The 24,520-nt window shown below is 39.8% G+C and overlaps 1 protein-coding gene across 28 annotated transcripts in view; it reads left to right on the forward strand.

The window, feature by feature from the left end:
• AFDN (afadin, adherens junction formation factor) overlaps positions 1-24,520 on the forward strand; it is a 213,111-nt gene that overhangs the window by 83,015 nt on the left and 105,576 nt on the right. For 19 of the 28 annotated variants that reach the window (XM_038394708.2, XM_043511318.1, XM_043511306.1 and 16 more), the window contains exons 5-9: positions 3,353-3,513; positions 4,448-4,605; positions 12,403-12,514; positions 13,254-13,421; positions 20,612-20,656. In XM_038394708.2, coding sequence (XP_038250636.1) covers positions 3,353-3,513; positions 4,448-4,605; positions 12,403-12,514; positions 13,254-13,421; positions 20,612-20,656 — 644 coding nt within the window. The remainder of the gene's footprint in view (positions 1-3,352; positions 3,514-4,447; positions 4,606-12,402; positions 12,515-13,253; positions 13,422-20,611; positions 20,657-24,520) is intronic. The other 9 variants (XM_043511311.1, XM_043511312.1, XM_038394709.2 and 6 more) reach the window with 1 other exon arrangement.

The following is a 24,520-nucleotide window of genomic DNA, read 5'->3' on the forward strand; positions in this document are numbered from 1 at the left end:
AATTTAAAATAAATAGCATTTGGCTGCGACAATAGCACCAAATTTTATGGCAGCAACTCCTAAAGTGTGCAACAACCTGTAAATTTCACAGCAAAATTGTTTGTTGTCATGAGACATCTTTCACTCCTGACTCTCTTCCCATACGAAAATCCACAACTGTTGCTCATAGGTGAAAATACTTTTCTGAAACTTTTATAAAAAAATGATTAGTTTCAAAGATGAGTTTCTCCTTTTGCCCTCCAGGTAGCCTGGATCCACTCTCTGGGCCTTGACTCTTGGGATCTTGCCCAGGCGATCCAGCTCAGAACCTTCTCCCCTCCACACGTGCTTCTGTTAGGAAACGGAAGAGCTTGTAGCAGGCTTCAGTGGCTCATCTCCTTAACTCCCTGGTCTTTGGCTGTTCACTCCTTCTCCAGGCTGCTTACCTCACCAGCCTACGATTCTGGCTTCTGCAGTTCTTTAATTGCAAACTGGACTCCATTTCTAACTCCCCCATATATTGCTCCCTAGTTCAGTGGAACAGTGCAGGGAGCACACACTATTCATCCTTGTATGGAACTTGATTTGTTGGGAAAACTGGAGAGCAAAAGGCATTGTAGGCAGGTCCCGGTAGAGCTCACATACAAAATAAAATGTTGGCTCTGATACGCTACAACACTTAGTTTCTTGGTTATGTCAATGTGATAAACTTAAGACTAAAACTTTTAGAAATTAATTCCAAAAGTTAGGGTTCTAAACTCTTTCAGGCACGTAAATAAGATGCCTGATTTTCAAAAGTGCTGAACGTCCATCATGTCCTATTGAAGTAGCAAATGGTGATTACTTTGAAAATCAAGCCACTTGTTTAGGTGCCTAAATATAGATTTAGGTGTCTAAGTTTAGGCACCCATTTTTGAAAACGTTTGCCTTCAGCTTTGCAGACTGAAAACTTGTAAACCCAATAAATCAAGGTTTTACAGGAAAATTAAAATACAAAATCATACTCTTATAACCTTGAGGTTATATTAGCATATGCTTTTGAATTTTCAGACTATGAAATGAAAAAGTAAAGGTTCTCTTAGTAATGTTAATTCAGTCAAATTTCGTGCACATGTTCTGAAATCCTGTTCTTTAAAATGCGTGCGTGCCATAACATTTCTCATGTTTCTAATCCACAACTATTTACTTGCTACCCATTTTATCTTGTCCAGAGGGAGCTATGAAAGTTCCTTTGCCATTGTTACCTGCTACAACTGCGAACCCATTGCCTGTATTTACTTTTGGAGCCCCAGTCCACATCATCTTCGGAGGACAGCAGCAATTTCTTCTTTTGTTGCCTCAGAGTTTTGTTGCCTTGTGTCCTGCAGAGTTGACTTTTCTTCTTTACTTTTTCCCAGTTTTTGAACCTCGATATTTTATTGGGCACAAACACTTTCATCTAAATAGAAAATTTGGGGTCATTCACTTCATAACTTTCCTTCCCCCAGCTCTCCCCGGTCAGTAGGAGCCTGAAGTACCTCACAGTGAGACTTAAAAGCACTAGTTTTCTCCCTGCTCCTGCTTTGCAGCTTTATTTGCTGCAGAAATTTAATAAACACCTGGTATATTCATGTAAGCCTCATTGTGGACATTTCAAAGAAAACATTTGCTCAGTGCTCACCTTTTGGTGAAGAAGCAAAATATTAGAATGTGTAAGGAATGGAATAGAAAATAATGCTGGAATATTAGTCCTTTATATGTATGGTAGTACATCTTCACCCAGAACACCATGTTCAATTTTGGTTATCTTGTTACAAAAAAGATAGAGCAGAAATAAGAGTTCGAGAGGGAATGGGGAAATAGATGCCTGGTGAAACTGCCATATGAGGAGTGATTGAAAAGACTTTTTAAAGAGGAGTCAAATACCAAGAAACATGAACTAGGTACACAGAATAATGAATGGTATAGATGGTAAATTAGGCGCACCGATTTACCCTTTCTCGTGATACAAGGGCCAGTGGACAATCGGTATCATGGAGAGGCAAATTTAAAACTGCTAAAAGAAAATAATTTTTTACACTCTGGATAACTGCTGTATAATTCACTGCCATAAAGTGTCATTGAAGCAAAGAGCTTATGAGGATTAAAAAAAGGATTGGATACTTATATGGATGATATTAACATCCACATCAGAATAGGATAAAAAGGGAGATCTAAACTCTCATGCTTCAGGGTGTAAGCCAGCTACTTACTGTCTGATGTTAGCAAGAAACTTCACCTGTAGACAGGTTATTTCATAATTATTCATTATGATGATTCTTGCACTTGATTCTGAAGCATCTGATATGACCACTGACAGAAACAGGATACTGGACTAGATGGACCTTAATCTGGTATGAAAACTTCTACATGCACTTTATGAACTTCAGGAATAAGTACATGATCTCTGAGATAAAGCTCTGGGCTGACATTGTGTATGGGGAATGAGTTTGGCTAGTATCCGAGATCTTTGACAAAATTGTGGCTACTTTGCAGAAGACCAGAATCTTCATGCATTTTGTGGCAACCAGGCTCTTCAGCACAGAAGATACGCTTTTCTTGTGAATCAGTTGAATAGTTTCATGGCAATCAAGATCTTTGACATATTCCTGAGTGTGTGTGTGTGTGTGTGTATAGGTTCATGGAATTGTGCAGAAGGGACAATGGGATTAGAGGGAAGAGCCTGATCTGTGTGCAGGGTAGGCAGGATGTGTGGGTGGGATTTGGGGAGGAGGTGATGGAATGCTGGAATTTTTTTCAGAGACAAGTTTTAGTGGTGCATTCTCTGTGGCGTATAGTGCTTATGGTAGTGATGAGTTATGTCTCAGGGTGAGGAAATATACTACTGTTGGTAGTCTTTAAAGCCTTGCTTTTTTTAGGTTTTCATACCTTTTTAAGACCAGAAGGGACCATTGTAATCATAGTCTGACCTCCTGTATGGCCAAGTTGAATTAAATAAAATGAATGTTGAGTAACAAACACATACCAGCTCTAGTTGCGTCCAGATGATCTACGACACCTGCAGACCAGAATAAAATTAAATGTGAAAATGTGACTAGCATTTCATAATTCATTTTTTTTTCTAGAAAAAGACCTTGATTCTCTTGCCTTTGTGACTAGTACTAATATACAAGACTCTTGGTTACTATTTATTGTACATGAGCGCAGGCATGTGAATAATATTCTAACAGGTATGGTAAGTGAAAACATTATTCTTGTATAGTGATGTACTCTGACTGTCACGGTGCAGATCTGATTGTTTAATAGTTCATGTGGTAATTGGGATGTGTTTAGATCTTTCTAAATATTGAACAATATATTTCCTTTTTTCTTTTTCTTTAAATTAATTTGACAGTGAGAATTCTCGTCTTGCAGCAGAGGTGTACAAAGATATGCCGGAGACCAGCTTCACTCGCACAATATCCAATCCTGAGGTAGTCATGAAACGACGGCGACAACAGAAACTAGAGAAGAGAATGCAGGAGTTCCGCAGCTCTGATGGCCGGCCAGACTCAGGTAGTGATTCAGATTTGTTTCTTGTATGTTTTAATTTAATGATATCCTACTTAAAGGAAGGTTAGCCCTTTTTCACATGGCCAACAATTCTTGAAAGTTTGTTAAATTAGTCCAGTGAAATCTAACTTTCCTCTCTTTAATTTACTCATACTAAAGCCAGTTTCTGTATTTGATAACTGATTGATTGTTTACTTTGATCTTGTTGCTAGTAACATCTTAAAAAAAAAAAAAAAACAAACAAAAAAAACCTGGCTAGAGTTTGTGTAAAAAAAAAAAAAAAAAAAAAAACAACAAAAAAACCTACCAAACTATTAAGTAAAAATTAGTCCTGGAAAATTCCTGGACTTCAGTGTACCAATGTGTGTGACAGTGTTAGGAGATTCAGTAAATTAAGATAATTTAAGCTCTTCAGTGCCCTGTTTATCACAACTCTGCTCTGTGTACCTGGGTTTAACTGTCAGAAAGGTTGTATGTAAGATGTATTGCTGGAATGTGTGGTTTCTCATTCATGTTTACATTTCAGAAAAGGATTCTGGGAAACAGTTTTAGTTTTTGATACAGCGATTGCATGCTCATTCTTATCCCAGGCATTTTCTTTAAAAGGAAGGAGAAATGGATCTCTCAGGGAAATATTGAAGAAGCTGTATGCTGGTGTTTTATAAGCACAGTCTTTCTCAGATACATCAAATTAAATATTTAGAGTAACAAATGAGAATCCCTTTGTATAATGTGCTAAAAGATAGCTTTTGTTGTTTGGATGGGTACAGCATTTGTATGTAGGGATGGGCAAGAGATGGAATCTATGAAAGGAGGAATTTGTAGAGTTTTGGCATTAAGGTATACCAAAGAAGTCTGTTCAAACATTTAGGACGCTTAAGTCTGTGGTTGCATATCCCTTTCCTCAGATAAAATAGTAATTAAATATATTTTTAAGGTGGGACCCTGAGGATTTATGCAGACAGTTTAAAACCAAATATACCATACAAGACCATCCTGCTGTCCACCACAGATACTGCAGACTTTGCAGTTATTGAAGCACTGGAGAAGTACGGTCTGGAAAAGGAAAATCCCAAGGATTACTGTATTGCTCGGGTAAGTAAAGCTATTAACATCAAAATACTCCTAGTGCTTATGTTTGAGGGTTTTTTCTTAAAGCAACTTTTAAAAAATCAGCACAGTTTATCAAAGTTTGTTGATATTTTAATCTTAGAACTTGTATCTTGTCACTTAGATACGTTACAGGTTTCAGAGTAGCAGCCGTGTTAGTCTGTATTGGCAAAAAGAAAAGGAGTACTTGTGGCACCTTAGAGACTAACAAATTTATTAGAGCATAAGCTTTCGTGAGCTACAGCTCACTTCATCGGATGCATTTGGTGGAAAAAACGGAGAGATTTATATATACACACACACAGAGAACATGAAACAATGGGTTTATCATACACACTGTAAGGAGAGTGATCACTTAAGATAAGCCATCACCAACAGCGGGGGGGGGGGGGGGGGGGGGGGAAGGAGGAAAACCTTTCATGGTGACAAGCAGGTAGGCTAATTCCAGCAGTTAACAAGAATATCAGAGGAACAGTGGGGGGTGGGGTGGGAGGGAGAAATACCATGGGGAAATAGTTTTACTTTGTGTAATGACTCATCCATTCCCAGTCTCTATTCAAGCCTAAGTTAATTGTATCCAGTTTGCAAATTAATTCCAATTCAGCAGTCTCTCGTTGGAGTCTGTTTTTGAAGCTTTTTTGTTGAAGTATAGCCACTCTTAGGTCTGTGATCGAGTGACCAGAGAGATTGAAGTGTTCTCCAACTGGTTTTGAATGTTCTAATTCTTGACGTCTGATTTGTGTCCATTCATTCTTTTACGTAGAGACTGTCCAGTTTGGCCAATGTACATGGCAGAGGGGCATTGCTGGCACATGATGGCATATATCACATTGGTAGATGCGCAGGTGAACGAGCCTCTGATAGTGTGGCTGATGTGATTAGGCCCTATGATGGTATCCCCTGAATAGATATGTGGACAGAGTTGGCAACGGGCTTTGTTGCAAGGATAGGTTCCTGGGTTAGTGGTTCTGTTGTGTGGTGTGTGGTTGCTGGTGAGTATTTGCTTCAGATTGGGGGGCTGTCTGTAAGAAAGGACTGGTCTGTCTCCCAAGATCTGAGAGAGCGATGGCTCGTCCTTCAGGATAGGTTGTAGATCCTTGATGATGCGTTGGAGAGGTTTTAGTTGGGGGCTGAAGGTGATGGCTAGTGGCGTTCTGTTGTTTTCTTTGTTGGGCCTGTCCTGTAGTAGGTGACTTCTGGGTACTCTTCTGGCTCTGTCAATCTGTTTCTTCACTTCAGCAGGTGGGTATTGTAGTTGTAGGAATGCATGATAGAGATCTTGTAGGTGTTTGTCTCTGTCTGAGGGGTTGGAGCAAATGCAGTTATATCGTAGCGCTTGGCTGTAGACAATGGATCGAGTGGTATGATCTGGATGAAAGCTAGAGGCATGTAGGTAGGAATAGCGGTCAGTAGGTTTCTGATATAGGGTGGTGTTTATGTGACCATCACTTATTAGCACCGTAGTGTCCAGGAAGTGGATCTCTTGTGTGGACTGGTCCAGGCTGAGGTTGATGGTGGGATGGAAATTGTTGAAATCATGGTGGAATTCCTCAAGAGCTTCTTTTCCATGGTCCAGATGATGAAGATGTCATCAATGTAGCGCAAGTAGAGTAGGGGCATTAGGGGACGAGAGCTGAGGAAGCGTTGTTCTAAGTCAGCCATGAAAATGTTGGCATACTGTGGGGCCATGCGGGTACCCATCGCAGTGCCGCTGATTTGAAGGTATACATTGTCACCAAATGTGAAATAGTTATGGGTCAGGACAAAGTCACAAAGTTCAGCCACCAGGTTAGCCGTGACAGTATCGGGGATACTGTTCCTGACGGCTTGTAGTCCATCTTTGTGTGGAATGTTGGTGTAGAGGGCTTCTACATCCATAGTGGCTAGGATGGTGTTTTTAGGAAGATCACCAATGGACTGTAGTTTCCTCAGGAAATCGGTGGTGTCTCGAAGATAGCTGGGAGTGCTGGTAACGAAGGGCCTGAGGAGGGAGTCTACATAGCCAGACAATCCTGCTGTCAGGGTGCCAATGCCTGAGATGATGGGGCATCCAGGATTTCCAGGTTTATGGATCTTGGGTAGCAGATAGAATACCCCAGGTCGGGGCTCCAGGGGTGTGTCTGTGTGGATTTGTTCTTGTGCTTTTTCAGGGAGTTTCTTGAGCAAATGCTGTAGTTTCTTTTGGTAACTCTCAGTGGGATCAGAGGGTAATGGCTTGTAGAAAGTGGTGTTGGAGAGCTGCCTAGTAGCCTTTTTTTTTTTTTTTTTTGTTTTTGTTCATACTCTGACCTACTCATGATGACGACAGCACCTCCTTTGTCAGCCTTTTTGATTATGATGTCAGAGTTGTTTCTGAGGCTGTGGATGGCACTGTGTTCTGCATGGCTGAGGTTATGGGGTAAGCGATGCTGCTTTTCCACAATTTCAGCTCGTGCACGTCGGCGGAAGCAGTCTATGTAGAAATCCAGGCTGCTGTTTCGACCTTCAGGAGGAGTCCACCCAGAATCCTTCTTTTTGTAGTGTTGGCAGGAAGGTCTCTGTGGGTTAATATGTTGGTCAGAGGTGTGTTGGAAATATTCCTTGAGTCTGAGACGTCGAAAATAGGATTCTAGGTCACCACAGAACTGTATCATGTTCGTGGGGGTGGAGGGGCAAAAGGAGAGGCCCCGAGATAGGACAGATTCTTCCGCTGGGCTAAGAGTATAGTTGGATAGATTAACAATATTGCTGGGTGGGTTACGGGAACCATTGTTGTGGCCCCTTGTGGCATATAGTAGTTTAGATAGCTTAGTGTCCTTTTTCTTTTGTAGAGAATCAAAGTGTGTTTTTGTAAATGGCTTGTCTAGTTTTTGTAAAGTCCAGCCACGAGGAAGTTTGTGTGGAAGGTTGTTTCTTTATGAGAGTATCCAGTTTTGAGAGCTCATTCTTAATCTTTCCCTGTTTGCTGTAAAGGATGTTGATCAGGTGGTTCCGCAGTTTCCTTGAGAGTGTGTGGCACAAGCTGTCAGCATAGTCTGTGTGGTATGTAGATTGTAATGGATTTTTTACCTTCAGTCCTTTATACAAAGTAAAACTATTTCCCCATGGTATTTCTCCCTCCCACCCCACCCCCCACTGTTCCTCTGATATTCTTGTTAACTGCTGGAATTAGCCTACCTGCTTGTCACCATGAAAGGTTTTCCTCCTTTCCCCCCCCCCCTGCTGTTGGTGATGGCTTATCTTAAGTGATCACTCTCCTTTGCGAATACAGACTAACACGGCTGCTACTCTGAAACCTCTCCTTACAGTGTGTATGATAAACCCATTGTTTCATGTTCTCTGTGTGTGTGTATATATAAATCTCTCCTCTGTTTTTTCCACCAAATGCATCCGATGAAGTGAGCTGTAGCTCACGAAAGCTTATGCTCTAATAAATTTTAGTCTCTAAGGTGCCACAAGTACTCCTTTTCTTTTTTAGATATGTTAGTAGTTCTTAAGCAATTCAATTATTTTCATTTTCATTTAAACAAATCTTTAAAACCTTACAACATTTTTATTGCTGTTTTGTTGCATAGCAATGTGTAACTGATGGAAATATATTTTTATACTTAAATTGATACTGCAGTCTTATGCTACTATATCAGATAAATTTTAGGAAAGTTTATAGATTAAGGCCTCAGTCCTGTCAACACTTAAACTTGTGAGAAACTTTGTGAATGGTTGATTCCACTGAACTAAATGGAATACTCAATTCATAAGTGTTAGGAGGATCAGGCCCAAGTGTGATAAAGTTTACATTCTGGGATATTTTCAGATGCTGTTCAATAATGTATAATAAGAAAGCTGTTATTGAAGCTAAAATTGAATTTCATTTTGGTATTTAACTTTTAGAAGTTGAATATATATTTTAAGGATGTCTAATTAAAAAGAAACAACCTCAGCTCATTGAATGATATGAAAATGAGACATAGGTTTCTTTTAATTAATTTGAAAAAAAATCAAACTTTATATAGAATTTGTCTTTAATTTACCTATTAGCTGAGTGGTGTAGCTTCACCAGGGAGGTCTACAGGCAACACACTGATTAAAAATACAGCTCCATCTGCCTATTTCAGCTGCTGGGGTGAAGAGAGGTTGTGGGATTTGAAATAAGTGGCTACCACTGGGCTTTGATTGTGAGCTCCATCCTGTGCATCAGCCTCTGGGCTAGTACCTGACTGACTGATTTAAATTTGAAGCTGTTACTCCTCTAGTTGCTAGAAGGGAGAAAAGGCTTTTCTCCTTTCTTATTTCCTTCCCCAAGACTCATAGTTTTTGGTGGGAAGTGGGGGGCGGCGGATCTGCTCTGCTCCTCTTTTAGTCTCCTAGTTGTTGTGAGTCGGGAGTGGTCCCTGTCATGCTAATCTTCTCCAGGCTCTGCTTTAGGGTTTTTTTTTTTTGTTTAGTTTTTTGTTTAACACTGCCATGCTCATAGCTCTCAGTGCCATTATCAGCTTGAAACTGATTTGTGACAGCTTCATGTTTTCCCACATGGGACTAAATAGCATCAGGGAAGCTGACGAGATTTTTTTATTCGATTTTCTGATGTTTGAGAGAACTGTGAATAGTTGCAGAGATACTGCAGCCTAAGCCTGCAGTTTAGGAAGATAGTACTGAATCAGTTTCTCTTTGGTTTGCTGTAGAGTGCATCTTGATGTTTTAAGGGGGGGAAAAAGTTTATATTTTGCAGAAGTGTGTTAAATCTTGTATGTATGCCAGAGAAATATTCCATATGATGGTAAATTTTTCAAGCCTTATGTATGATTAAAATAGAGAACATGTAGTCTAAGGACTTTTGCATGAATTTTAGCAAAGATTTTGCTGGTCTTACCAAAGAAACAAATTGCTGCTTTAATTTTGTAGCCTTGTGGAAAAGTATTAATTTGGAAAGTGGAAACTTCCCCCAGAAACTTGACTCTTCCTTGTATATCTTGTATGCTTTCATGTGTTTTTAAGGAGGTGACTGGTGATTTCCATAGATGATGATAGATTTGTTTTGTGCTGTATCCTTATAAATGTGGCAGACCTGGTTTTCTGGCTCTTCAGAGTCAATGTAGTTGAATAATATCTTGTACTCTTCCCTAACTGATCTGAGTTTGCCACACTTCTGCCCCTACAGTATATGGACTTAAATGTGGAAGTGATTTACTATTAGACTGAAATCACTTGAAAACCTAATTCTAGCTAAATGTTTTATGAAACTGAACTTTCCTGTAAAGAATTGCTTGAATTCTTTTTTTTAAAATCTCCTTGATTCAGCCTAGCTTATATACATGATTATTTTATTGACTAGGAAACGTGACTAATGTGCTAAATAGATTAAATAGTTTTGGTTTCATTGTAACTTCTTTAGTACTGTTTACAGGAACTTTTAGTGAATCTCCGCTATCTGGTAGCATCCGGTGAACAATTTCTCCTCTTCCTCCAGTGTTGTAAAAGATTGTGCTATATTGAGATTTACCTTGTACATGTTATGTTCTTCATTTAAAGCAGTCTTTTGAAAAGCTGCATTAAACAAAAGTAACATCACTTTTTGAAAAGTTTTGCTCTCTTAGTCCTCTCTCCTAGTCTCTCCAAAATCCTCTCTTAGGATTTTGAAAATACGGTTCTTTGTCGGTAGTAGTTGAGATATCTTTGGGGAAGATTTAAGTGGGTGACATTTACTTAGCTATCTAATTGGATTTTAACTTGTTTTACTGAGAAAAGACCCTGTGTAATGCTTCATAAAATATCCATAATAAAGTTCAATTCACTTGGTCTTTCAAGTGAAACTTCAGAACATCATCCATATTTTGCCAGTGCTGACTTTGTTGGACATGGCTCCTTGGGTCTGTATTTATCATTTTTCTTATCACATTTTGTTGTTATGGCCTATCTTTATACTGCAACTTTACATGGTACAAAAATAGTGCCATTCTAACAAAACATTAAGTGAATATAAGTTTTTTTTTTTTTTGTTCTGATACTACTTTTTCTTTTTCTTTCTTTCAGCATGTTAATTTTGAGGCTCATTGCATATCATGAGATTCATTGCGCACACCTCAAGATGTCAAATTAATTAGACTGTGATCTAAAACTTAGAAAATATTGTGTGGTATACAAGATTCTATTTTAGGAGGTATTGGGATCAGACACTTAATTTAGGATGCTTTATTTCTTTTATTCCTTATCCTCAGATGAATTAACTTATTTTTGCCTGTAACGTATAAAATGAAAGCACACACATGCTGATGTAATTTTTCTTTGAAAATGGTCTGTTTTTTGTAGATGACATGAAACATTTTTGTTCCCCGGCATGTTAACTAACAAATGTTAGTGGCTCTTTTGGGGTAGCAGCGTCAGTGATCTTTAATTTTATCAAAGTGATATGAAAAAATCTTATTAGCACTGAGCTGATCTTCACAATGATATAAGATTATAAAGTTTGATCAAAATTATAATTTATTTTCAATAGACCAGTAGTAACATGGCAAACAGTGGTTTGTTGATAAAAGAAAGTGGCAGGGCAAAAGAACAGCCTGTGGAAACTCCAATATAGCATTGTTTGTTGTTTTTTGCAATGTATACTAGAGCAGTGATCCCAAAACTATGGGTTGTGCCCCCTAGGGGGGTGTGGAGAAATATTCGGGTGGACACATGGCAGGACCTGGGTCAGCCCCCCACAGGGGACGGGGAGGGAGTACCACCCAGCTCCGCCTCTAGCCCCCTTTCTTTCCCCCGCTCCACCTTCAGCCCAAGCTCTTCTACTGAGCCAACTGTGCATTAATGGAGGGGTGTGTGTACAGATTCCATTACTGGTAAGGGAGAGGGGGTGACAGGAAAAGTTTGGGTACCACTGCTTTTCCTGCAGCTTAAGTTGCCAAGCACATCCTATTATAAGACTCTATTTTCAATAGCTTACAACTTCATCAAATTTTGACTGTTCAGGTTGAAATTTTCCATGCTGGTTATTTGCTTTATGGTTAAATTTTTTGGGGGAAGTTTCAGCTAAAATGATTCAGACATTTCAGAGAATGAGGTTAGGGAAAAAATTATTTTGTCCGTGTAAAAAATATTCTTACATCCGTTTCATTGAAATGCTGTAATGCTGCTTTGCTTTGGGGTGGGGGCTTGCCAGAGGGGATACCGTGGTATCCGTGATGTACCTCTTGCTGCTCCCATGAAAATCCACTCAAATTTGACCAAGTTATAAACCTCTGAAAAAAATCGCAACACATGATAGATAAGTAGTGGTTTGTTAGACTTGCAATGTTTTCTGAAGATTCTGACAAAGGTAATTCTCCACAAGACTATCAAGCCAATTTTAAGATTGCTTTTCATTGCCAGAGTGGCACAAAGTAGCATTAAGGGGGCTAAAGATCTAGTCCAGTACATTAATTGTGTTGGTCAAAAGAATTATATGGTGCGTGTATATAGGGGGAATTACAAAGTGAGAAATGTGTGTAGGAGGGGATAATAAGCATGCGTTTGATTCTGATTTACAAACTATGAAGACAAAATTAATTGCTTTATCAGCGGATAACAGTGTATTGTGAATGAAATTTGTTTTTCTTTGGTGCCCTGAGAAGTGTGATTGACCCTAGTTCAGCAAAGGGAGAGAATCAGAAAATAGGTTAATTTATTGTTTGCTAAGGTTTTTTATATTTCTAGTTGTATAATTCACTACCTCCAAAATAGAAGCTGTAGTAAGGAAAATCCATTGCTAGGTCCTCTGTACAAATCTGATAACTGAGTTTCCACTGAAAAATTAACTTTTCTTTATAGGTTATGCTTCCTCCTGGTGCTCAACACTCTGATGATAAAGGTGCTAAAGAAATTATCCTTGATGATGATGAGTGCCCACTTCAAATATTCAGGGACTGGTCTAGCGATAAAGGTACATTTTAAAATATTATACAGAAGTGTAAGATAGTACAAGCTATCAATGTGAAACTGTGTAAAGTAGGAGGTTCATTTGAATTATATTTTGCAGTGTTCAGTTGTATTGTACTTGTGTTCTTTTTTTAAAATATTCCATGTCCAGAATTTTCCAGGGTGAACTTCAAGGCTGACAGTAATATTTTCTCATTCTTTACAGTTAAATACATTCTCAATGTACAATAAAGTGGAAACATTTACTAAAGTCCTTAAAATTGACCAGTGGGTTAAAATAAATGACACACACACAAAAATCTATGGTGTCATGAACCTTAAATAATTTAACTTGTTAAAAACATAACAAATATATTGAATATGCTATATTATAAGCAATATGAAGAGCATTTACTGCTTTATGGATGTTATATTTTTTTTATTCTTTGGTAGTAGGACTCAGTGGACCTGGGATGGGATGGGAGGCTGGTCCACTGGTTAGGGTGTTAGCCTGGGACTTACAAAGCCTGAGTTCTGTCTCTGCTATAAGCTTCTTTAAAGGGGGGGGAGAGATAGCTCAGTGGTTTGAGCACTGGCCTGCTAAACCCAGGGTTGTGAGTTCAATCCCTGAGGGGGCCATTTAGGGATGTGGGGCAAAAATTGGGAATTGGCCCTGCTTTGAGCAGGGGGTGGGACTAGATGACCTCCTGAGGTCCCTTCCAACCCTGAGATTCTATGACGTATATAATGTTGTGTTGTTTTAGGAATACTAGTCTTTCAGTTGAAAAGACGGCCTTCTGACTATATCCCAAAGAAAACCAAGAAACAAATTGATGGAAAGCCATTAAAGGGGAAGGAAAGAGTTGACGGGTCTGGCTATGGCTCTTGCCTTCCTCCAGAGAAACTACCCTACCTGGTGGAATTAAGCCCCGGTAAGAGTTCTGATTTATAACTGATGAAGTTTTTGTAACGGATCATGCTTCAGATTGAATTATAGATTTGTTATATTAAGATTTCAGATTTAGTACTTTTAGAGTACAGTGATTAAAACACTTAATGGATATCACTTCAGTAGCAGCTTTTACTAGCTAGCTACAAATATGAGCTTTAAAGTGTTGCAAAAAAATCTTTGTTTGGTGTTCTTTAACTTTCCATATTTTAGAAGATTCATTTTAAAAAAAATAAGTTGCTCACTGAAGGCAGATCACATTTTAATAAACTGACAGTGTAAGAACATTTGGCTGCTTGGTCATTAATAGAAGTTTAACTCTGAGGTTTTTAAAGATAAATTGAGAATGTATTATAACGGTGAAAAATGTTGTTGGACTTATTGTGTATTTATAGTGAGAATTTATGAAAGGGAAGAAGCAGTTCTATTAAACCATACTTGAGAAGTCAGAAGAAAATTTTAATGCCTCCTAAAGATTTAAAATGTACCTGTAAACTGTTCAGTATTAAAAAAGAAAGCATAAACTGGAGTTTTGTTTGGATTTTTGGGTGCCAAACTTGACAGATACATCACTGTATTTAGATTTCTTATACATTTTTATCACCTTTTAACACCTTCTCTATAGATGTCTTTCAGTATACAACTTAATATGAAAAAGTAGTTGTACATAGGGTTGCCACCTTAAGCAGAATAAATTGAGGCTTTCATAGAAATTTTGTGCTTTACAAGTGTATAGATTGTACATATTTTACGCTTCAGCAGATTGGTAGAAGTAGTAATCGTGTAATTGGTTCTGCCATAAACGCAACTTATTTCAGTCTATTGCTAAAATTTGAATTACCTAATTTCTTTCACATATACTGCAGCACGCTTATTAAACCATTACTGTGTGCTTTGAAATATTTTACATACAAGTATACTTGTTAAAATAACTACATTGATGATACTTGAGTGTATTTCTCTGATTTTTCTTAAAAATCATTTGTTTTGTTTTTCTAATGTACAAAAACCATCTACATTGGGTCTCCAAATGATTAACAAAAATAAGGTTTTATTGTGCAGATTCTATTGCCACTGTTCAGGCTGCTCCATGGTCAACAAATAATTTTATGAGAAACATCCTGAAGTGCTGGTATCTGCTGTTTCTTCTTTGAGTGGTGTCCCTATGGGTGCTCCGTGTCAGGTGTTTGTGCACTCCACGCACCTTTGATTGGAGATTTTCATTATCAATGTCCGTTCAACCTGCACATGTGCATGCCATAGATATCTTTGTGTCAGCACCAAAGCTATATCAGGCTGCCCTGGTATAGCTGCCTTCTGTTCCTTGTCAACTGCCTTTGCTGGTCCACTTGGTGTTTGCCTTGGCTATTGCTGTGCTTTTTTTATCCCAACTTAGCTAGCTAGTTGGTTCTTAGTTTGTAGTAGTAGTTTGTAATTTCTTTTGTTTAAAACTAACAAACAAAAAAAGTGTTTTTCTTTTCCTCCCAGGAAATCCTCCCTGTTGGGGGCATGCCCGGCTCAGAGGGTTTAAATGTTGCTTCTTATTTAGAGAGGCTGTCCTGATCAGCAACAGACACTTAAAGTGCATCTGCTGCTTGGGAGTGTTGCATGTTCCCCAGAAGCGTAACTTCTGTTCAGTCTTCAATTCTAGGGCTTGGACAACAGATGATGGAGTGTTCCTTTTGCCCTGCTTCAGAGCTGGGAAACCCCCTCCTGTACATCACTCCCCAGGGGCCTCTAGCCCCACTTGGCACATCGCTCTTCCAGAAGGGGAAATTCTCAGAGTTCTCCTCTAAACATCCTAAGAAGAGGAGCTTTAATTTTCTTCCCAAGGAACCCTCCTCAGAAAGACCTTGTTCCCTGACCTGGTCAGTAGCATCAGATAACGTCCTCAAGGCTTGGTACTGTGGCAAAAAGCTCCTGTGGTACTGCTGAAGCAGAAAAGCCTTGCAACTCTTAAGTCCAGGGATGATGCTGGGAAGGCCCTGGAACTATCTACTGCAGATGACAGATTGATGCTATTGGACTTAACTCCTCTCCCAACACCCCTGTTGAGTTCTTTGGTACCATCTTTAAGCCTCCAACCAAATTGGTGCTATCTGTGAAGCACCCTAGGCAATCCAGTATGGGCCGACAAGGACAAGCATACTGATTTGCAACATCTATTGGTACCTTAGTACCCCTCAGTGTCGCAACAATATTCGGTATCACCACATCATTTGGTGCTGCAAGATTTTAGATATGCAAAGGACTTAGCAGTGACTGTAGAATTAAAGTCCCCATGACCACCACTCCCAACAGGAGGAGACGGGTGGTGGTGGTTGGGGACTCCTTCCTAAGGGGGACGGAGTCATCCACCTGCCGACCAGACTGGGAGACTCTAGAAGTGTGCTGCTTGCTTGGAGCTAGAATCCAGGATGTGAAGGAGTGTTTGCCAAGACTGATCAAGACCTTAGACCTCTACCGCTTCCTGCTTCTCCACGTGGGCACCAATGACACTGTCAAGAATGACCTTGAGTGGAACACTGCAGACTATGTGGCTCTGGGAAGAAGGATAAAGGAGTCTGAGGCGCATATCGTGTTCTCGTCCATCCTCCCTGATGAAGGAAAAGGCCCAAGTAGAGACCATCGAATTGTGAAGGTGAATGTGTGGTTATGCAGGTGGTGTCAGAGAGAGGGCTTTGAATTCTTCGACTATGGGATTTTGTTCCGGGAAGAAGGATTGCTAGGAAGAGATGGGATCCAACTAAAGAAGAGAGGGAAGAGCATCTTCGCAGGCAGACTTGCTAACCTAGCGAGGAGGGTTTAAACTGGGTTCACCAGGGGTGGTGACCTAAGCCCAGAGGTAAGTGGGGAAGTGGGATACCAGGAGGAAACACAAGGAAGAGGGTACAAGATGGGAAGCCTCCTGATTCATACTGAGAAAGTAGGGCAATCAGCTAGTTATTTTAGGTGCATGTATACGAATGCAAGAAGCCTGGGAAACAAGCAGGAAGAATTGGAAGTCCTTGTGCAATCAAGGAATTATGATGTGATTGGAATAACAGAAACTTGGTGGGGCAGTTCACATGACTGGAGCACTGTCATGGATGGTTATAAACTGTTCAGGAAGGACAGGTACGGGAGGGAAGGTGGAAGAGTTGCATTGTATGTAAGAGAGTGGTATGATTGCTCCGAGCTCCAGTATGAAACAGGAGACAAGCCTGTTGAGTCTTTGGGTCAAATTTAGAGGCAAGACCAACAAGGGTGATGTCGTAGTGGGCATGTGCTATAGACCACCGGATCAGAAGGATGAGGCAGACGAGGCTTTTTTTGGACAGCTAATTGAAGTTTCCAGATCACAGGCCCCGGTTCTAATGGGGGGCTTCAATCACCCTGACATCTGCTGGGAGAGCAATTCAGCAATGCACAGACAATCTACAGCATCCAAGGGCAGAGCCATTGGCTATTATTTTTGAAAATTTGTGGTGATCGGGGGAAGTCCCGGACGATTGGAAAAAGGCAAATATAGTGCCCACGTTTTAAAAAAGGAAGAAAGAGAACCCTGGGAACTACAGACTTGTCAGCCTCACTTCAGTCCCTAGCAAAATCATGGAGCAGGTCCTCAAGGAATCCATTTGGAAGCACTTAGTGGAGAGGAAGGTGATCAGGAACAGTCAACATGGATTCACCAAGGACAAATCATGCTTGACCAACCTGATTGCCTTCGATGTTGAGCTAACTGGCTCTGTGGATGAGGGGAACGCAGTGGACATGATATATCTTGACTTTAACAAAGCTTTCGATACGGTCTCCCATGGTATTCTTGCCAGCAAGTTAAAGTAGTGTGGATTAGATGAATGGACTATAAGGTGGATAGAAAGCTGTCTTGATTGTTGGGCTCAACTGGTAGTGATCAACAACTTGATGTCTAATTGTCAGCCAGTATCAAGTGGAGTGCTCCAGATGTCGGTCCTGGGGCTGGTTTTGTTCAACATCTTCGTTAATGATCTGGAATAATTGCACCCTCAGCAAGTTTGTAGATGACACTAAACTGCGGGGAGTGGTAGATAATGTCAGAGGATAGGGATAGGATCCTGAATTACCTAGACAAATTAGAGGATTGGGCCAAAAGAAATCTGATGAGGTCCACCAATAAATCTCTAGAGCAGTGGTTTTCAACCAGGGGTCTGGAGCAGGGTCCGCCAAGCATGGCTGGCTTTAGACTTGCTAGGACCCAGGGCAGAAAGCCAAAGCCCCACCACGGGGGACTGCAGCCCAGGGCCATGAGCCCCACAATCCGGGGCTGAAGCCGAAGCATAAGCCTGACCAACTTAAGCTTTGTGGTGCTCTGTGGAATGAGCCCCAGGCAATTGCCCTACTTGCTTACCCTTAACACCAGCCCTGGCTTTTATATGCAGAAAAACAATTGTTGTGGCACAGCTGGGCTGTGAAGTTTTTATAGCATGTTGGGAGGGCCTCAGAAAGAAAAAAGTTGAGAACCCGTGGTCTAGAGCTGTGCGCGGACACAAAATTTGTATCCACATCTGATTTGCAAATATGGTCCGTGGATATAAAATGGATATCCGCAGATTTGCAAGGCTCTATAAATATTCCAGTCCCTTCTCAACTCCTCTTCCAGGATATCAGTCCATTGCTGCATCTCAGTCTGAACATTCTCTGCCTCAAGGCTTGGCTCCTTGTTGGGTTGCAAGGCTAGAGTTATCCTGTTCTTCAGAGGTATAGCACATATCCTTATATAGTAGGAAGAATTATTCCAGATATGCTTACCTTCAGAAAGGGAGAAGTTTTGTTCACTGGTGTGAACTCTAGGACACTGTCCTGACTTCTGCCCCCTTCCACTCGTTCTGGAATACCTGTTGCATCTAATGAAAACAGTACTGTCACTTAGTTCTCTTAAGGTTCATTTGGTGGCCCTAACAGCGTTTCAGACCACTGTTGAGGGGTTCTCTCTATTTGGTCAACCTGGAACCGCAAGGTTCATGAAAGGCCTGGGAAATCTTTCCACCTGTAAAGTTCCTGCCGTTTTTTGGGACCTTAATCTGGTTCTTGGTCTCATGAAGCCGCCTTTGAACTGATGGTGACCTGCTCCTTATTGACTTTGTCTGTGAAAACAGCCTTCCTAGTGGCTATTACCTCAGGCCATAGAGATGGAGAGACTAGGGCTTAATAGTAGACCCTCCTTTTATAGTTTTCTGTGAAGATAAGATTTTCGTATGTCTGCATCCCAGGTTCCTTCTAAAATGTCATTTACCTGCCAGTTGTCTTTCTGAAACTGCCTGAGTCCAGTGTGGAGACTGTGTTCTCTACGCTAGATGTCAGAAGTGTGTTTATCCTTCTACCTACATAGGACCAAACCATTTCATAAAACCCCTAGACTTTGTTTCGTTTTCAGACAGATCCAAGAGCTCTGCTCTTTCTACCCAGAGGCTAACAAAATAGATTTCAGGGTGTATTATATAGCTTGTTAGTGTTTGCCAGCATTCTAGCTCCTGCTGGTGTGTTAGCTCTCTGGATGAGGTCACAATCTACATCTATGACTCTCTGCTTAAAAATGTCGCAGTTGCTGAGATTTGCAAAGCTGCTCCATGGTCTTCGGTACATACCTTCTCCAGACATTATGCTTTAGTTGATGCCTCTAGATCTGATGTGGCAGTTGGCAGTGCAGTCCTTTCCTCTGTAATGGACCCAACTCTGAAGTTCTCCGGGCAGGTCCACACTGCCACTTAAGTTGACATAATTTGTCACTCAGGTGCGAAAGACACCCACTGCGCGACTCAAGTTACGGCGACATAAGCACTGTCCACGCTTGTGCTATGTTGGCAGGAAACTTTCCAGCCGACATAGCTTCTCCCTCTTGTGGAGGTGGAATAATTGTGCCGATTGGAGAGTTCTCTCCTGTTGGGATAAAGTGTCTTCACCAGACCCGCTACAGTGGCACAGCTGCATTGGTGCAGTTGCGCAGATGTAGTGCTTCCAGTGTAGATCTGCCCTCAGCGATGGAGAGAAGGAACTAAGGGCAATTTGCCTGTGCAGACTGTTATAGCCTCTGTGTTGGGGCATATCAACACAGCACATGGGCATGCTGAATGGACATTGCTAATGAAGATCTTTGATCAAAGGTGCATGCAGCACATGAAGTGGAGCGCCCATAGGGGCACACATCTCGAAGAAGTACAGTTACTGCACTGGGGGAGTAACTTTTTCATAGCATATCAGGGTATTTTGTTTTATTAAATGTGTACTTTATTTTTCCAGTGTATCTTTAGTGTTTTAGCCTTTTAGGGATTAAGCGTAGATTTAAAAACAATTTTTTTTGTTAGTATTATTTGTAGTTCTGTTTTATTGGTTATGTAATTTGGCTGTAGTGTTTGTATTTGAACTGGTTCTTTCAGTTGGTGCATTTGTTCTGGAATTTGAAAGTTGAGGTGGTCTGTTAACTTTCATGAGGCAAGGATGGGATGCTTTTTTGCATTAAGTGATTTTTGAATCAGTTAGCCTTTTGGCTGTAGTATCCGTGTGATATTTTAAATTATGATTTTATTTAAATCAGTAAAAATTCAGATAATTGCTAGTGAGGTCACAGAACATGTGGCACATGCCAGTGTGTGGGATTTTTTTTTTTTGTTTTTTTTTAAGGACTAAAGTTAATGAGATTTGCCTTTGAATTTCATAAGAAATTAAAACTCTTATAAAAACCATCTTTTTTTTTTTTGGTTCTTGTCTAAATTTTCTGCCTATGGAGCTTAGTTGTTTTAGTATTAAAATACTGTGCATCTGGCCAGTAGAACGAGACATCCAATAATCAAAAGAAAAAGCATCTTAAAATGAGACAGGTGGCAACTCTGTATACAGTTAACTAACTACAACCTTTGCACATTGCTTGGACACTGATCTGTTGTTTGTGCTTTCTTCTAACAGCTAGTTGTTGGCTTCTTAAACAATAATAGAAATTAATCCATCCACTTACTCTGCAGGATTAAAGTCCTTGTAGGTTTTCAAGTTGAAAGAGTTAAATGCACTGCATCCTTTTAAATTGAATAAGCATTGTCTGGCTACAGTTTCACCCTTTCCTGTCTTTTCTTTTCCTGCCTCCTTCCGCATGTTCTGCATGGTTTCTATCCTGCTGGTGCTGCCTTCACCTGGGTCCTGTGCATGTGTTTCTAACCCCAGGGAGAAGGAATCACTTTGCCTACTACAACTATCACACTTATGAAGGTAATGCTATATTTAATACTGTTCTTTCTTCTTAGTGACTAAAAACAGTGCTGGCAAAAAAACAACCCCAACATTTTTTCCCAATGAATGAAAGACCATCCTTGTTTTTGAAATGGGCAGTTTATTATATGAAACACTTATTTTCCTGGATATATCAGATTAATTTTAAATAGTGTAATTACTGGAGAAGAGGTGTCAAATAGGTCTTGAATTAATCAGATACTATTAACCCAAGAGCTAAACCTTCCAGCTAAGACTCACAACTGGATTTCATAAGGCCTTTCCCTGTGGTTAAAGGGCAGCCCTCTAGTGTGAAGGAAAATGCTCCTTTATCCATCTTGTTGCAGAACACAAGGGGAATGATTTTTTTTTTAAACCTCCTTCTCCCTCACTGTAGAGGGAAAGGATTTTTTCTTCTCAATGCTCTCTCTTGCTCTCTGAGTCAGGGATGAAGTATTCAGTAATCTTTGTTTCTTAGGTGGATGCTCGGACCACTGGAAGAACTCTCTTTTCTGTCTTTCCTATAGAGTCCCAGTGGCAATCTTCAGTATTTCTCATAAAAGCTGTATACGCTATTCCCTGCTCTGCGTGATACATCTATTAGGCAGAGTATTGATCAGAGGGACTCTGACACATAGATTCCAAGGCCAGAAAGGACCTGATCTGATTTCCTGTTGTTAAACAAGCCATAAAACTTCCCCAAAATAGTTCCTAGAGCATATCTTTTTAGAAAAGCATTTAGTCTTGATTAAAAAACTTGATTTGATTTTAAAATGGCCAGTAATGGAAAATCCACCGTAAAAATGTTCCAATGGTTAATTACCCTCAGACTTTTAAAAATTTAGGCCTTATTTCCAGTCTGCAATTGTGTAGCTTCAATTTCTAGCTATTGGATCTTGTTACATCTTCCTCTGCTAGATTGAAGAGCATATTAGCAAATATTTGTTGCCCATGTAGGTACTTTTAAACTGTAATCAGTCACCCTTTCCCCCCCTCTCCATAACGTTCTTGTTAGGCTCAAGGAGCTCACTCTATTTAGCTTATCACTATAAGGCACGTTGTCTAATCCTTTAATCTTTCTCATGGCTATTCTCTGGACCCTTTCCAGCTTATCAACATCTTTCTTGAATTGTGGACACCAGAACTGGACACAATATTCCAGAAGTGGTCGCACCAGTGCCAAATATATGGCTAAAATAACCTCTCTGCTCCTACTTGAGATTCCTTTGTGTATGCACCCAAGGATCACATTAGCCCTTTTGGCCACAGTGTCAAACTGGGAGTTCATATTCAGCTGATTACTACCAAATCTTTTTCAGAGTCACTGCTTGCCAGGACAGAGTTTCCCCCATTCTGAGCTAAGGGAAACGTATCTAAACATACAGCCTTTTTGGTTGCTGCCAAAAGATTTTTTGAAAAAAAATTCTAATTCAATAATTACTCAATGTAAAATTCCATAGAGAATGAGATGAGGAACCACAGCAGGGCTGCACTCAGTTACAAGTCTCCAATTTTAAAGCTCTGCTCATAACCTGCTTTACAAATCATTGCAGTGTTCTTTGATTCTCCTGATAATGTAACATAATATGCAGTCACAGCCTATTTTGTCAAACAGAAGAATACAAAATAGCTTGCTTACTACTTGAGAAGCTACTATGGTATAATCTTTACCAATACACCATTTCCCAATTTATTTAGCAGTTCTCTTCTTTTGTCCTTGTTCCATAGAGTACTTTAAAGACAGTAGTGTTTTGTTTTTGTTTTTGTTTTTATCAGCAGTGCAATTACAGTGCATAAGTGTAGTATCTTTGCTTGGGGAAATAATAATCCCCTCTGCAGACATTTGGCGTCTGGCTCCGTTGTTTTATGGGACTTACTCCAGTTGCACAAAGAGCATCGTCCCATAGAGTTGAAAAGCCTCATGAAATCTTGGTTGATTACAGAGGGTAGATTTCATCATGGAGGAATAACTCGTATTACAATTGCAGTTTTTCCACTCAAGCAGTTTTTGTTCTTTAAAATATATTAATGTAATTTTCACCAATTCCTATATGTAAGATTGCGGAAGACTCCTTTCTTTTGTTGGATCTCTTTGTATATTAGTCTGCTAGGCCCATCTTCATTAAGCTGTTTTTCAATTTTCAAAGTCTTCTGTTTTACAGTAGAAGTTACCTCCTCACTAGGTGTGTACTATTGTCACAATCTTAGTCATCTGCAAGGGCCTGGCAGACTTTATACTGACTAAGGACTGCACTGCCAACTGCTGCATCCCGGCAACACCAATATATTAGAAACAAAAAGAATCCTAACAATTGTATTGGTGCCTTACTGGATGGAAATAGTAGAATTATCAATAATAATGCGGCAAAGGCAAACACATTCAATAAATATTTGTTATATATTTGGGGAAAAAACAGATGATGTAGTCGCATATAAAACTCTTTCCAGTCCACTAGTATCTCAAGAGGATGTTAAACAGAAGTTTCTAAATGAACAGGTTATATAACTTGCATCAGAGTATTTTAAGAGCTAGTTGGATCATTAATGTTGATTTTTCAATGCAGTATTGGAACATTCAACAGGAATATCAAGGGTGGGGGGTCCCTCAGGGACTGGCTCTTGGCCCTATACTATTTAACAGTTTGAGTAATAACCTGGAAGAAAATGTAAAATCATCACTGATAAGATTTGCAGATGAGACATAAATTGGAGTGAGGGTAAATTAATGAAGAGGACAGGTCACTGATTCAGAATGATCTGGAGTGTTTGGTAAACTGGGTGCAAGTAAACAATATGTGTTTTAATATGGCAAAATGTAAATATGTATATATAGGAACAAAAAAATGTAGACCATACTTCCAGAATAGGAAAAGCAGTGACTCTGAAAAAGATTTGGGAGTTGTAGTGATAATCAGCTGAACATGAGCTCCTGGTGTGGCGCTATAACCCAAAGGACGAATGCAGTCCTGGAATACATAAACAGGAATCTTGAGTAGGTGTAAAGAGGTTATTTACCTCCATATTTGGCACTTGTACAGCTGGTATTGGAATACTATGTCCAGTTTTGGTGTCCACAATTCCAGAAGGATGTTGATGAGTAGAGGGGAGCTCAGAGTAGAGCCATGAGAATGATTAAAGAATTAGAAAACCTACCTTGTAGTGATAGACTCAAGAAGCTCAATCTAGTTAGCTTAACAAAATTAAGGTTAAGGGTGACTTGACTGCAGTCTACATGCATCTACAAGCATCTACATGGGGAGCAAATATTGATAGTTGGCTCTTCTGTCTTACAGAAAAAGGTATAATATAATCCAATGGCTGGAAGTTGAAGCTAGACCAATTCAGACTGGAAATAAGGTGTAAATTTTTAAGTGAGAGTAATTAACCAGTGGAAAAATTTAGCAAGGGTCATGATGAATTCTCTGTCACTGAAGCTTTTTAAATCATGGATTTTGGATCTTTTAGAAAAAGATCTGCTCTAGAAATTATTTTGGGGAAGTTGTCTGGCTTGTGGTTTATACAGGCGGTCAGAGTAGATGATCACAATGGCCACTTTTGGTCTTGGAATATATGAATCGATAAAGTTAATCTGCCTGGTTTAAACAGATGTGTGTGTCTCCAACATTGCCTTCTGCACTGGTTTAACTAAATCAGTTTAAAATTATACATTTAGTTAAACTGGTGCCACTCTAGTTAGCTAAATAATGATGTATATATCGAGAGTATGTAATGCTGAATGATAGTGTACTTTGTTTCAAGAGTTTGCCTTCCTCAAATTTATAAATTCACTGTATAATATCTTTGAATTCGTATAGTTACGAATGTGGCTATATATCAGTGGTACATTGCACTGATTTTTTTTGT

This window comes from Dermochelys coriacea, chromosome 3 (assembly GCF_009764565.3).
Source record: "Dermochelys coriacea isolate rDerCor1 chromosome 3, rDerCor1.pri.v4, whole genome shotgun sequence".
NCBI lineage: Eukaryota > Metazoa > Chordata > Testudines > Dermochelyidae > Dermochelys > Dermochelys coriacea.